Source organism: Macaca nemestrina, chromosome 2, assembly GCF_043159975.1.
Source record: "Macaca nemestrina isolate mMacNem1 chromosome 2, mMacNem.hap1, whole genome shotgun sequence".
NCBI lineage: Eukaryota > Metazoa > Chordata > Mammalia > Primates > Cercopithecidae > Macaca > Macaca nemestrina.
This window is the reverse complement of record NC_092126.1, coordinates 116,100,475-116,114,669: the sequence shown is the minus strand read 5'-3', so window position 1 is coordinate 116,114,669 and position 14,195 is coordinate 116,100,475. Positions and strand designations below refer to the sequence as shown.

Below are 14,195 nucleotides of genomic sequence, written 5' to 3'. Positions count from 1 at the left end.
CACCTGTAATCCCAGCACTTTGGGAGGCCGAGGAGGTTGGATTGGTGGCAGGTACCTATAATCCCAGCTACTTGGGAGGCTGAGGCAGGAGAATCACTTGAACCCAGGAAGTGGAGGCTGCAGTGAGCTGAAATCACACCACTGCCTTCCGGCCTAGGTAACAGAGCGAGACTCCGTCTCAAAAAAAAAAAAAAAAAATTAACAGTGGAAGTCAGCATGATAATTAACTTAGATTCCTTATCTGGTATTTAGAAGTCTCTAGGAACTCTCTGTATATGAATTACTTGGTCTTTTTGGTCTCACAACTTTATTTCAATATTACATGACCAAGACATGTCATTCAGGAACTTTTTTTTTTTTTTTTTTTTTTGAAACGGAGTCTCACTCTATTGCCCAGGCTGAAGTGCAGTGGCACAATCTCAGCACACTGTAGCCTCCACCTCCTAGGTTCAAGTGATTCTCCTGTCTTAGCCTCCCAAGTAGCTGGGACTACAGGCGCATGCTACCATGCCTGGCTATTTTTGTATTTTTTGGTAGAGACGGATTTCTACCATATTGGTCAAACTGGTCTTGAACTCCTGACCTCAGGTGATCCACGCACCTTGCCTTCCCAAAGTGCTGGTATTACAGGTGAGAGCCACCATGCCCAACTGGAACTTTTTTGAAGAATAACTTTAGGCCAGGCTCGGTGGCTTACACCTGTAATCCCATCACTTTGGGAGGCTGAGGCGGGTGGATCACAAGGTCAAGAGATCAAGACCATCCAGGCCAACATGGTGAAACCCTGTCTCTACTAAAAATACAAAAATTAGCCAGGCGTGGTGGTGCGTGCCTGTAATCTCAGCTTCTCAGGAGGCTGAGGCAGGAGAATCTCTTGAACCCAGGAGGCGGAGGTTGCAGTGAGCCAGGATTGCACCATTGCACTCCAGCCTTGTGACAGAGCAAGACTCTGTATCAAAAAAAAAAAAAAAAAATTACTTTAGAATAGAACCCATTCCTGAAAGCAAAAGGTATTATTAATCTCATGGGTTGTTTTATTCACAGCTTCCATTCTTTCAGATGTCTCTTCCCTATTATATATATGGAACCTCTCTGATTCTTTTTTTTTTTTTTTTTTTGAGACAGTCTGCCTAGACTGGAGTGTGGTGGCACAATCTTGGCTCATTGCAACCTCCGCCTCCTGAGTTCAAGCAATTCTTATGTCTCAGTTTCCCAAGTTCCTGGGACTACAGGCATGTACCAACGTGCCTGGCTAATTTTTGTATCTTTAATAGAGATGGGGTTTCGCCATGTTGGCCACTCTGATCTCGAACTCCTGGCCTCAAGTGATCCGCCTGCCTTGGCCTTCCAAAGTGCTGGGATCACAGGCGTAAGCCACCACTCCTGGCCTTCCCTCGTTCTTTTTTTTTTTTTTTTTTTTTTGAGACAGAGTCTCACTCTGTCGCCCAGGCTGGAGCGCAGTGGCCGGATCTCTGCTCACTGCAAGCTCCGCCTCCCGGGTTTATGCCATTCTCCTGCCTCAGCCTCCCGAGTAGCTGGGACCACAGGTGCCCGCCACCTCGCCTGGCTAGTTTTTTGTATTTTTTAGTAGAGACAGAGTTTCACCGTGTTAGCCAGGATGGTCTCGATCTCTTGACCTCGTGATCCACCCGTCTCGGCCTCCCAAAGTGCTGGGATTACAGGCTTGAGCCACCGTGCCCGGCCCCCTCGTTCTTAATGATTTTCCAAGAATACCATTTCAATATCACATTTGAAGTCATAAAGATCAGAATGTTAAATTATTTGGACATTGTAAAGGAAGAATTTTTTTTAAGTGTGAAGTTTGAAGTATTCTCAGGAAGATGCTATAGAAAACTTGGAGGCTTTGGAGTTTCCTCAGCGTATGTATGTTTTGGAGTTAATATATTTATAACATCTAACCTTGTGCCCATTATCAGCTAGGTTCTCGGTAAATTATGGTTCTTCTTTAATGGTAAAGAAGATGGTTCTTCCGTTAAGTGGTTTTTATGAGTCAGGCATTTTTCTATGTACATGAGCACTTAATGTTACTTAAGCTTCCTAAACAACCCTATCTGGTGGCCACACTGTCATTATCTTCATTTTACAAATGAGGAAACTAAGACATAAGAGGTCAAGTAATTTGCCCAAGTTCATAGCAGTCATTAGATAACCAGATGCTGTAATTATTAGAAAACAGAGCGTGTTTATATCACAGAGGCTATGCTATTCCTTTCCATGTTGGAATAAATCAAAATAGTAAAAATTGTAATATCAGTTGTATTTTGTGGTTTGTTTTCTTTTGTTTGAGACAGGGTCTCATTCTGTTTCCCAGGCTGGAGTACAGTGGCACGATCTCGGCTCACTGTGGACACCAATTTCCAGGCCCAAGCAGTCCTCCTACCTCAGCTCCCAAGTAGCTCTGAATACAGGTGCACGTCACCAAACACAGCTAATTTTTTTTTTTTTTTTTTTTTTTTTTTGAGACAGAGTCTCACTGTGTCACCCAGGCTGGAGTGCAGTGGCCGGATCTCAGCTCACTGAAAGCTCCGCCTCCTGGGTTTACGCCATTCTCCTGCCTCAGCCTCCCGAGTAGCTGGGACTACAGGCGCCCACCACCTTGCCTGGCTAGTTTTTTTGTATTTTTTAGTAGAGACAGGGTTTCACCGGATTAGCCAGGATGGTCTCGATCTCCTGACCTCGTGATCCGCCCGTCTCGGCCTCCCAAAGTGCTGGGATTACAGGCTTGAGCCACCGCACCCAGCCACACAGCTAATTTTTAAATTTTTTTGGAAATGAGGTCTCACTGTATTGCCCAGGCTGGTCTTGAACTCCTGGCTCAAGCAATCCTCCCACCTTGTCCTCACAGTGTGCTGGAGTTATGACATAAGCCACTGTGCCTGGCCTAAATCTATCAATTATTAATGTTAAGACATTAAGGGAGCCCAGTAAATGTGATAGAGAGGAAGCTTGTGTAGAATTTGCCCCTTACACTGTAGTAATGCATGAATGAGTCTGCTTTTAAATACTGATAAATCCTCTCCAGTTTTTTTGTTTGTTCGTTTGTTTCTAAAGACAATGGGAATTGAGAGCAGAAGGGAGACAGGATAAAAGCATCTTAGGATAAGATTTTTTAATGAAAATTAACTAGAAATTTAAAATAAAATAGATACTTGTTAATACTTTATTTCAGTAATCTAATTTTTTTGTTTCCTAGCCTCCTTCAAAGTTTCTGTTTTTGTATTTTTGTTTGTTTGTTTTAATTTACTTTTTTTTTTTTTTGAGACAGGGCCTTGCTCTGTCGCCCAGGCTGGAGTACAATGGTGTGATCCTAGCTCACTGTAACCTCGACCTCCTGAGCTCAAGTGATTTACCCACCTCAGTCTCCTGAGTAGCTGGGACTACAGGCATGCACTACCATGCCTGACTAATTTTTTATTTTAATTTCTTTTTTTAGTTGAGACAAGGTCTCACTATGTTGCCCAAACTGGTCTCAAACTCTTGGGCTCAAGTGATCATCCTGCCTTGGTCTCCCAAAATGCTGGAATTACAGGTGTGAGCCACATAACCAATGGTTGTTTTTTCTTTTAAGTTAATGTGAAAGAAAAGTCTGCTTTCGTTTCTTACCTTCTGTATTCCTTGATTATCAGCTACCTTTCTTCAGCCAGTTTTCTTTACAACAGGAAAAAGAAGATGTCCCTGTGGAAATGTCCAATGGTGAACCAGGGTGCCACTACTTTGAGCAGCTCCATTACAATGACATGTGGCTGAAGGTTGGCGACTGTGTCTTCATCAAGTCCCATGGCCTGGTGCGTCCTCGTGTGGGCAGGTGAGTGTCGTTGAAATAGGGAAGATGAGGTTGAATCTGAGAAATTTGGAACCAGTAGAAATTAATCACCCTTTGGATGAAGACAAAAGTCCTTCCCCTGGTAGTTTTTCTAGCTGCTTCTCACACCACATTCCCCTCCAACCACACTTTCTTCTTTAAATTATCCCTATGGGCTCTTTTCTTTTCTTCCACTATTTACAGAACTCTCAGCTCAGAAATCTCCCTGCCTACTTCATATGGTAAACTCCTTTACCATACATTTGAAGTGACACTTCCTTAAAAGGAAGTCTTTCCTGTTCACTGCAGAGTGGGTTAAGTCTCCCTGTTGCGCACTCTCAAAGCACCACATATTTCCTTCTCCTTAGCATATATATCACATATTGGTGTTCATTATGTTATTGTCAGGTTTCACCCTTGCAATCCCTGCTCAAATCATAGTGCATGAAACATAGTAGGGGCTCAGATATTTTGATGAACAAGTAAATGATAAAAGGATGACAGTATGGTTGGATGGCAAACACAGCAGAGTCTGGTATCAGGTTGGGTAGGAGAAGATAGTGGTTAAGAACACTAGTTCATTCCCTAAGTCCCAGCTTTGTTAGTTGTATGTCCTTAGGTGAATGATTTACCCCTCTGGGCTTCAGTTTCCTTATCATATCTGTTCATCATTCAGTAAGCATTTATTATACCTACTGTTTACCAAGCTCTGAGGATACATTAGTTAATGAAACAGACAAATATTCTTAGTCCTGGGGAGCTTTTTTCTAGTGTGAAGACAAACAATAAACATCTTGAATAAGTAAAGTATGTAATATGTTAGATCATGATACATGCTATATAAAAAATAGAGCAGAACAAGGGGAGAAGAGGGTCCCATGGTCAGAGCAGGGATAATGGTTTATATAGGCCTCACTGAGAAGTTGGCAGCTGAACCAACACTTGAAGAAACTGAGAAAGTGAATAATGTGAATATACAGAGAGAAAAGATTCCAGGAAGTGGGAACAGCCAGTATAAACACCTGAGGAGAAGCATGCCAGGCCTGTTTGTTGCTAGGAGAGTGAGCCATTCATGAGTTAGTAAGAGATAAGTGCCAGGGGTAGGGTGCATATCACATAGGGCCTCAGAGACCATTATAGGGATTTGGGCTTTTAACTGAGTTACATGGAGTGCCATCTGATTGTTTCAAGCGCAGAGTGACATTTGATTTAGATCTTAATAGAATTGCTCTGCCTATTGGTTGTTGAGAATAGACGGTAAAAAGTCAAGGTAGAGGCAAGGAGATCCACCACCTAGGATGCTATTGCAATAATCCAGGCAAGAATGATCATGCTTCAGACCAGGGTGATTGCAAAAGATAGTATTTTGAAGGTCAAATTAATAGTACTCTTGATAAATGGAGTATGGGGTCTGAGAAAGATAAAAAAGTCAAGGGTGATTCCTGTGTGTAAGCCTGAGAAACTGGAAGGGTGCAGTTACCATTAACCAAAATAAGTGTGATACTTCATGTCAGGAATCACGATAATATGGAGCAATAATAATGTCAACTCTATGGGTTAGTTGTCAACAATAATGACTTTCATCAAATTCTCAAGGGGTGAAGGGGCACTAGATCCCCTTTTTTTTTTTTTTTTTTTTTTGAGACAGTGTCTGGTTCTGTCACCTAGGCTGGAGTACAGTGGCATGATCTCAGCTCACTGCAACATCCACCTCCTGGGCTCAAGCCATCTTCCCACCTCAGCCTCCCAAGTAGTTGGGACTATAGGTGCATACTCCCACGGCTAGCTCATTTTTGTATTTTTGGTGGAGATGGGGTTTCACCATGTTGCCCAGGCTGGTCTTGAACTCCTGAGTGATTTGCCCACCTTGGCCTCCCAAAGTGCTGGGATTACAGGTGTGAGCCACTGTGCCCAGCAAGGGGTATTAGATCTTGACCTTCAAAAAGATTATAAACCACTGTCTTAAAGGAATGTCTGCCACTCATGTGATCTGACCCCAAATATTGATGGTTTATGTCTTTGTTTGGTTCACAAGTCCAATGACAAATGCTTAGTTCTGTTTTCATCATGAACATCTCAGGAAGAAAACCTGATCATTAGATGAAGCTATTAAGTTTTGTGTCTCGATATTACGTTAAAAAATTTTTTTTCGCTTGGACAAATAGCCAAAGGTTCCTTTCTCTTTTTCTAAGTATCTTTTCATGTGTTTAATGAGGGAAAAATTAATGAAGTTGTCTTACCAAAACAGCCAGTGAAACTCCTCTGAATGGTACACATGACTAACTTTTTGGTTAATGGAATTTTTGTTAGATTAATCCTTCAAGAAGGAAACTATTTTAATGTAATTTATATTTTTCTCCCCAAGAATTGAAAAAGTATGGGTTCGAGATGGAGCTGCATATTTTTATGGCCCCATCTTCATTCACCCAGAAGAAACGGAGCATGAGCCCACAAAAATGTTCTACAAAAAAGAAGTATTTCTGAGTAATCTGGAAGAAACCTGCCCCATGACATGTATTCTCGGTAGGTATTTGTGCTTTTTTATTTAATAGTGTTTATTCCATCAAAATTGATTGAATACTACTTCTGTGCTAGGCACTGTCCTAGGTGTTATGTATACAGCAGTGCCCAAATCTAAATCTCTGTTCCCTTATGTTGGGGCAGAGGTTGGGGAGTCAGTAAATAAATTAAAAAATAAATGTATAGAATATCAGGTGGTAATTAGGGCACAACCAAACCTCTCACCTCAGCCTTCCGAGTAGCTGGGATGATAGGCATGCCACCACCGCACTGAGCTAATTTTTGAAGTATAGTTTTCCTAGATACAGAATTCTCCATTGATAGTTTTTTTGTTCATGTCTTTCATCAAGTTTGGGGAGTTTTTGGCCATTTCTTCAAATATTCTTTCTGCTCCTTTCTCTGCTTCCTTCTGGAACTCCCATTATACTTACGTTGGTACATTTAATGGTACCTCACAGGTCTCTCAGACTCTTCATTTTTCTTTACCTTTTTTTCCTTTCTGCTCCTCAGACTGGATAACTTCAAATGACCTGTGTTCAGGTGCCTTCATTCTCTGCCTCCTCAAATCTTCTGTTGAACTCTTCTAATAAATTTTTCATTTCAGTTACTGTACTTTTCAGCCCCAGAATTTAGTTTTTATAATTTGTCTCTTCATTTATATTCAGTATTTGCTATGACATTTTACTGGTTTCCTTTAGACCTTTGAGTATATTTAAGACAGTTGATTTAAGGCCAGGCACAATGGCTCACACCTGTAATCCCAGCACTTTGGGAGGCCAAGGCGGGTGGATCACCTAAGGTCGAGAGTTTGAGAACAGCCTGCCAACATGGTGAAACCTTGTCTCTGCTAAGAAAAAAAAAAAAAATTAGCTGGTCATGGTGGCACATGTCTGTAATCCCAGTTACTGTGGAGGCTGAGGCAGAGGCAGAGGCTGCAGTGAGCCAGGATCATGCCACTGCACTCTAGCCTGGATGACAGAGCAAGACCGTCTCAAAAAAAAAAAAAGACAATTGATTTAAAGTCTTTGTTTAGTAAGTCCAGTGTCTGGAATTTCTCAGGAACAATTTCTGTTCATTTTGTTCTTTCCTATGAGTGGGCTGTACCTTCTTGTTTCTTTACATGCCTGATAATTTTTTGTTGAAAACTGCTCATTTTGGGTATTATAATGTGATAACTCTGGAAACCAGATTCTCCCCGTCCTCAGGCTTTGTTCCTACTAATTGTTATAGGTTATGGTTGTTTGTTCAGTGACTCTTCTAAACTTTTGTTTGTTTGTTTTAAAGATTATATTTTTGGCTGGGCACAGTGGCTCACGCCTTTAATCCCAGCACTTTGGGAGGCTGACGTGGGCGGATCGCTTGAGCCCAGGAGTTCGAGACCAGCCTGGGCAACATGGTGAAACCCTGTCTCTACAAAATATACAAAAATTATCGAGGTGTGGTGGTCTATACCCATGGTCCCAGCTACTCAGGAGGCTGAGGTGGTAGGATCACCTGAGCCCAGGGAGGTCAAGACTGCAGTGAGCCATGATCATGCCACTGCACTTCAGCCTGGGCAACAGAGTGAGACCTGTCTCAAAAAATAAAAGATTGTTGTTGTTGTTGTTATTGTATGTGGTTACTATAGTCTCTGTTCTGTAAGTGATTTGACAGAGGTTTTCGTAAATACTTGAGCCAATAAAACCACAAGTCTTCACAGCTGACTTTTCTGTGTATGGTGGAGCACACCTTCAACACTCAGCCATGCAGATTACAACTCTGCTTTGCCTTTACTTCCTACTTGTGCAGAGCTTGAAAGTCAGCCAGAAATGAGATCTTAGGGCCTTCTTAGGTCCTTTCTGAGCAGGTACGCTATTGTTGGCATGTGTGTGGCCTTCTAGGCTCCCAGGAATGTGTGGAAACTTTTCAAAACCCTATTCCCCAAAGCATCTCACTCCCCATCTTTTCCTCTGAGGCCTTTTGTCCTATCTGCTGTTGGCCCCAACTGATACCCTTTGTTCCAACTGGCAACAGCTGGTTCATTTGACTTTCAATGTGCTGTGATTTGAATGTTTGTGCCCTTTTCAAAATTCATGAGTTAAAATGTAATCCCTAGTGCAACAGTGTTGGGAAGTGGGACCTTTTAGGAGATGTTTAGGTCATGAGGGCTTGTCCTCATGAATACAATATTGCTTTTATAAAAAGGGCTCATGGCCGGGTGCGGTGGCTCAGGCCTGTAATCCCAGCACTTTGGGAGGCCAAGGCAGGCGGATCACGAGGTCAGGAGATCGAGACCATCCTGGCTAACATGGTGAAACCCTGTCTCTAGTGAAAATACAAAAAATTAGCCAGACGTGGTGGTGGGTGCCTGTAGTCCCAGCTACTCGGGAGGCTGAGGCAGGAGAATGGCGTGAACCCAGGAGGCGGAGCTTGTAGTGAGCTGAGACTGCGCCACTGCACTCCAGCCTAGGCGACAAAGTGAGACTCTGTCTCAAAAAAAAGGGGGCTCATGTAAATGGGTCTACTCTGTCTGAATGGATTTGTTGTCTCTTACACTCTTGCCCTCTGCCTTCTGCCATATGATGACATAGCAAGAAAGCCCTTGCCAGATGCTGGCGCCTTTATCTTGGATTTTCCAGCCTCCAGAACTGTGAGAAAACTGTTCTTTATAAATTACCCAGTCTGTGACAGGTATTCTGTTACAGCAGCACAAATAGACTAAGACAAAATGTTTTTGACAAAAGAACTTTAGACACTTCTCCACCATGAGAGAATTCCCGGTTAAGCAAAATAAAGGCAAACACTTTGCATTAGTATTTAGAAAGCTGCCTGACAGGTCAAAACAGATGACCACAGTTCTTTGGGCATAGAGCTGTTTTGCTTCCTCTATCACCACAATCTTACACCAGGAATAGAGGCTGCCATCTTCAAGGCTGCCACTGAGACAGAAGGTAAGGGATGGAGTGAGGATAAGTTAAAATGCCACAAAGCTCTCCCGCCAAGTTTCAGTCACTTTTTTAAATTAAGCATTTGCTCGGTTGCTGTAAACCTTGATTACCTTACAGAGTTCCAATGACATTTATTCTGCTTTTTTCACTGTTTCTTTGAAGGAATGTCCCTTAGAGCTCACTACTCCTCCATTTTCACTGACATAACTTGGAGTAATTTCTTTCTAAAGATGCCTATTAGAATGTGTTACATTATGGGCCGGGCGCAGTGGCTCAAGCCTGTAATCCCAGCACTTTGGGAGGCCGAGACGGGTGGATCACGAGGTCAGGAGATCGAGACCATCATGGCTAACACGGTGAAACCCCGTCTCTACTAAAAAATACAAAAAAACTAGCCGGGCGCGGTGGTGGGCGCCTGTAGTCCCAGCTACTCGGGAGGCTGAAGCAGGAGAATGGCGTGAACCCGGGAGGCGGAGTTTGCAGTGAGCCGAGATCGCGCCACTGCACTCCAGCTTGGGGGACAGAGCGAGACTCAGTCTCAAAAAAAAAAAAAAAAAGAATGTGTTACATTCTGGCCAGGCATGGTGGCTCATGCCTGTAATCCCAGCACTTTGGGAGTCTAGGCGGGCAGATCACCTGAGATCAGGAGTTAGAGATCAGCCTGGTCAACGTGGTCAGCTTCACCTCAGGCGCGGTGGCTCATGCCTGTGATCCCAGCACTTTGGGAGGCCGAGGTGGGTGGATCATGAGGTTCAGGAGTTCAAGATCAGCCTGGCCAATGCAGTGAAACCCCGTCTCTACTAAAAATACAAAAATTAGCCAGGCATGGTGATGTGCACCTGTAATCCCAGCTACTAGGGAGGCTGAGGCAGGAGAGTCGTTTGAACCCGAGAGGTGAAGGTTGTAGTAAGCCGAGATCAAGCCACTGCACTCCAGCCTGGGTGACAGAGCAAGACTCTATGTAACAAAAAAAAAAAAGAAAGAAAGAAAGAAAATGTGTTGCATTCTACAGTTTATATACCAGTTTTATATCCAGGATCTCATTTAATTCTCAACATGACCCTGAAAGAAAGATGCTGATATTGTCAGAAAGGTGAAGTTACTACCCAAGGAGTGGGCCAGAACTAAAACCTAGGTTGTCTTTTGAGAATTAAAGGAGGTGCCAGCAATATTAGGTAGGACGACAGGCATACAATGAAATATAAGTAACTTCATCTTGAGATAAAACCCAAAAGAAAATGCATCTTGTAATCACAAAGTGGGATTTCAGCCTAGCTTGTGGAATTCACTGTCCCCAGCCTCCAAGGAAAAAGGGTTTTGTTATACAAGCTTTAGAGAATGTATAATTTAATTGTATTAACTATACACACTATTAAATGTAAATCATATTTTTGTACTTTTTTGTCTCTGAAATAGAAGTTTTGAAGATAATTAGATGAGGTATCATTTTTTCATCTTCCGTTACATACACAGAAGGAGACAATCCTGTTTTTCCAGCGGTTATGTTCTTTTTTCAGTTTTGTTGAAGATTTGTTTTCATTAACTTAAACAGTAATCAAGCCGGGCACAGTGGCTCACACCTATAATCCCAGCACTTTGGGAGGCTGAGGCAGGTGGATCACTTGAGATCAGGAGTTCAAGACCAGCCGGTCCAACATGGTAAAACCCCATCTCTACTAAAAATACAGAAAAATTAGTCAGTTGTGGTAGCGCATGCCTATCCCAGCTACTCAGGAGGCTGAGGGAGGAGAATCGCTTTAACTTGTGAGGGAGAGGTTGCAGTGAGCCGAGATCACTCCACTGGACTCCAGCCTGAGTGACAGGGTGAGACTCCGTCTCAAAAAAAAAAAAGAACTTGAACAGTAATCAGATGGCCACATCTGGCAGATGGTACCTCTACCCTTAACCCCTTAGATGATAAAATTTCCAGGAACCTGGGCTCTTGAAACATGCCAATTCCTAATTTATTTGCAGGTTTTGTTCCCTTCACAGTATATTTTTATAACATTTCATTAATTTAAAAACTGTCCTTAGTAAGGCAAGGAAAATAAAAGATCTAAAGATTTGAAAGGAAAAACAAAAGGGCCATTTTTTTTTCCTAAAACATTAGGTATGTAGAAAATCCAAGAGATATTCAGATAAACTATTAAAATTAGTAAATGAAAATATGAAGTAGTTTTTTTTTTTTGTTTGTTTGTTTTTTTTTTTGAGACAAGATCTCTCTTTGTTATCCAGACTGGAATGCAATGGTACAATCATAACTCACTGCAGCCTCCAACTCCTAGGTGCAAGCAATCCTCCCATCTCAGCCTTCCAAGTAGCTGGGACTATAGGGATGTACCACCACTCCCAGCTAATTTTTTTTTTTTTTAATTTATTTTTTGTGGAGATGAGGTCTCCCTGTTGCCCAGGCTGCTCTCAAACTCTTGGCCTCAAGCATCCTCCCTGCTCAGCCTCCCCAAAAGTGCTGGGATTATAGGCGTGAGCCACCTTACCTGGCCCCAATATTTCTATTTCTGTATCCGTATCCCATCAGTGAGCAATTAGAAAATTATTACCATTTGCATTCAATACCTAGGAATATATCTTTTTTTTTTTTTTTTTTTAAGATGGAGTTTCCCTCTTGTTGCCCAGGCTGGAGTGCAATGGCGCAATCTCAGTTCACCGCAACTTCCACCTCCCAGGTTCAAGCCATTCCCCTGCCTCAGCCTCCTGAGTAGCTGGGACTACAGGCATGTGCCACCACACCAGGATAATTGTTTGTATTTTAGTAGAGACGGGGTTTCACCATGTTGGCCAGGATGGTCTTGGTCTCCCGACCTCGTGATCCGCTGGCCTCAGCCTCCCAAAGTGCTGGGATTACAGGCGTGAGCCACTGCGCCTGGCCAATCCTTTTTTTCTTTTTGAGATGGAGTCTCGCTCTGTCGCCCAGGCTGGAGTGCTCGGCTCACTGCAACCTCCGCCTCCTGGGTTCAAGCGATTCTCTTGCCTCAGCCTCCCTAGCAGCTGGGACTACAGGCATGTGCCACCATGCCCAGCTAATTTTTGTATATTTAGTAGAGACAGGGTTTCACCATGTTGGCCAGGATGGTCTTGATCTCTTGACCTCGTGAGGCGCCCGCCTCGGCCTCCCAAAGTGCTGAGATTACAGGGGTGAGCCATGGTGCCCGGCCAAGAATAAATCTTTAAAAGATAGCCAACGTGGTGGCTCACATCTGTAGTCCCAACACTTTGAGAGGCCAAGGTGGGAGAGTCGCTTCAGACCAGGAGTTCAAGACCAGCCTGGACAACAGAATGAAACTCTTTCTACCAAAAAAAAAAACAAAGAAGCAAAGATGTGTAGGGTACCTGCACATGCACGTGTGCACATGCACACACACACACACACAACTATAAGAAAATTATTGGCCGGGCGCGGTGGCTCAAGCCTGTAATCCCAGCACTTTGGGAGGCCGAGACAGGTGAATCACAAGGTCAGGAGATCGAGACCATCCTGGCTAACCCGGTGAAACCCCGTCTCTACTAAAAAATAGAAAAAACTAGCCGGGCGAGGTGGCAGGCGCCTGTAGTCCCAGCTACTCGGGAGGCTGAGGCAGGAGAATGGCGTGAACCCGGGAGGCGGAGCTTGCAGTGAGCTGAGATCCGGCCACTGCACTCCAGCCTGGGTGACAGAGCGAGACCCCGTCTCAAAAAAAAAAAGAAAATTATTGAGAAATTGAAGACATAAATATATGAAAGTTATCCATCATATTTATAGCTGGAAAATTCAATATTATAAAGATATCAGTTCCCCCCAAATTGAACTGTTGGTTCATTGCAGTTCCAATCAAAATCCAGCAGGTCTTGATAATTTTTTAATACTTTATTAAATGAAGTTTTCTAAACTTTCATCTTTTTCCTGTCTTTCGGGGGGTTGATCGGAGACCCAAGTCAGGACACACAGATACCACCTCCATTCCAAAGCCACGAATCACTTTTACTCTTTGGTTGTCAACAGAATTATTGTTGTTTCCTAATGTCTATTTTTCCTTCGATAAAATATGGAAAATTGTAATTATCCCTTTTCTGAATTAAAAGGCCTTTGAATTATGTAAATAAAGCGCTGTGTAAGTTCAAAGCAGTGATAGTAATTGTAGCTATTTTAAGCTTTGGAAATATTTCTGACCTGTTTTTCATGTACATGTTCTTTTATTTTATTTTATTTTATTTTTGAGACAGAGTCTCGCTCTGTCGCCCAGGCTGGAGTGCAGTGGCCAGATCTCAGCTCACTGCAAGCTCTGCCTCCGGGTTTACGCCATTCTCCTGCCTCAGCCTCCCGAGTAGCTGGGACTACAGGCGCCCGCCACCTCGCCCGGCTAGTTTTTTGTATTTTTTTAGTAGAGACGGGGTTTCACCGTGTTAGCCAGGATGGTCTCGATCTCCTGGCCTCGTGATCCGCCGGTCTCGGCCTCCCAAAGTGCTGGGATTACAGGCTTGAGCCACCGCGCCCAGCCCACGTACATATTTAGTAAGTTGTTAGCTATGAACATTCCTGTTAAGGTCAAGAGCAAACTAGGGATGTTCTGGCTGGGTGCGATGGCTCATACCTGTAATCCCGGCACTTTGAAAGGCCAAGGTGGGCGGATCACCTGAGGTCAGGAATTCGAGACCAGCCTGGTCAACACGGTGAAACTCCATCTCTACTAAAAATATAAAAATTAGCTGGGTGTGGTGGCAGGTGCCTTTAACCCCAGCTACTGGGGAGGCTGAAGCAAGAGAATCACTTGAACTCGGGAGGTGGAGGTTGCAGTGAGCCAAGGTTGAGGCACTACACTGCAGCCTAGCAACAGAGCAAGACTCTGCCTCAGAAAAAAAAAAAAGAAAAGAAACAAAATAGGGATGTCCTTATCACACTTACTTAACATTATTCTAGAGGTATTAGCCAG

The 14,195-nt window shown here is 43.3% G+C and overlaps 1 protein-coding gene across 50 annotated transcripts in view; it reads left to right on the top strand.

Annotated features, from left to right (window-relative positions):
- LOC105480555 (polybromo 1) overlaps positions 1-14,195 on the top strand; it is a 150,891-nt gene that overhangs the window by 111,558 nt on the left and 25,138 nt on the right. For all 50 annotated transcript variants that reach the window (XM_071091878.1, XM_071091860.1, XM_071091856.1 and 47 more), the window contains 2 exons: positions 3,681-3,826; positions 6,189-6,346. In XM_071091878.1, coding sequence (XP_070947979.1) covers positions 3,681-3,826; positions 6,189-6,346 — 304 coding nt within the window. The remainder of the gene's footprint in view (positions 1-3,680; positions 3,827-6,188; positions 6,347-14,195) is intronic.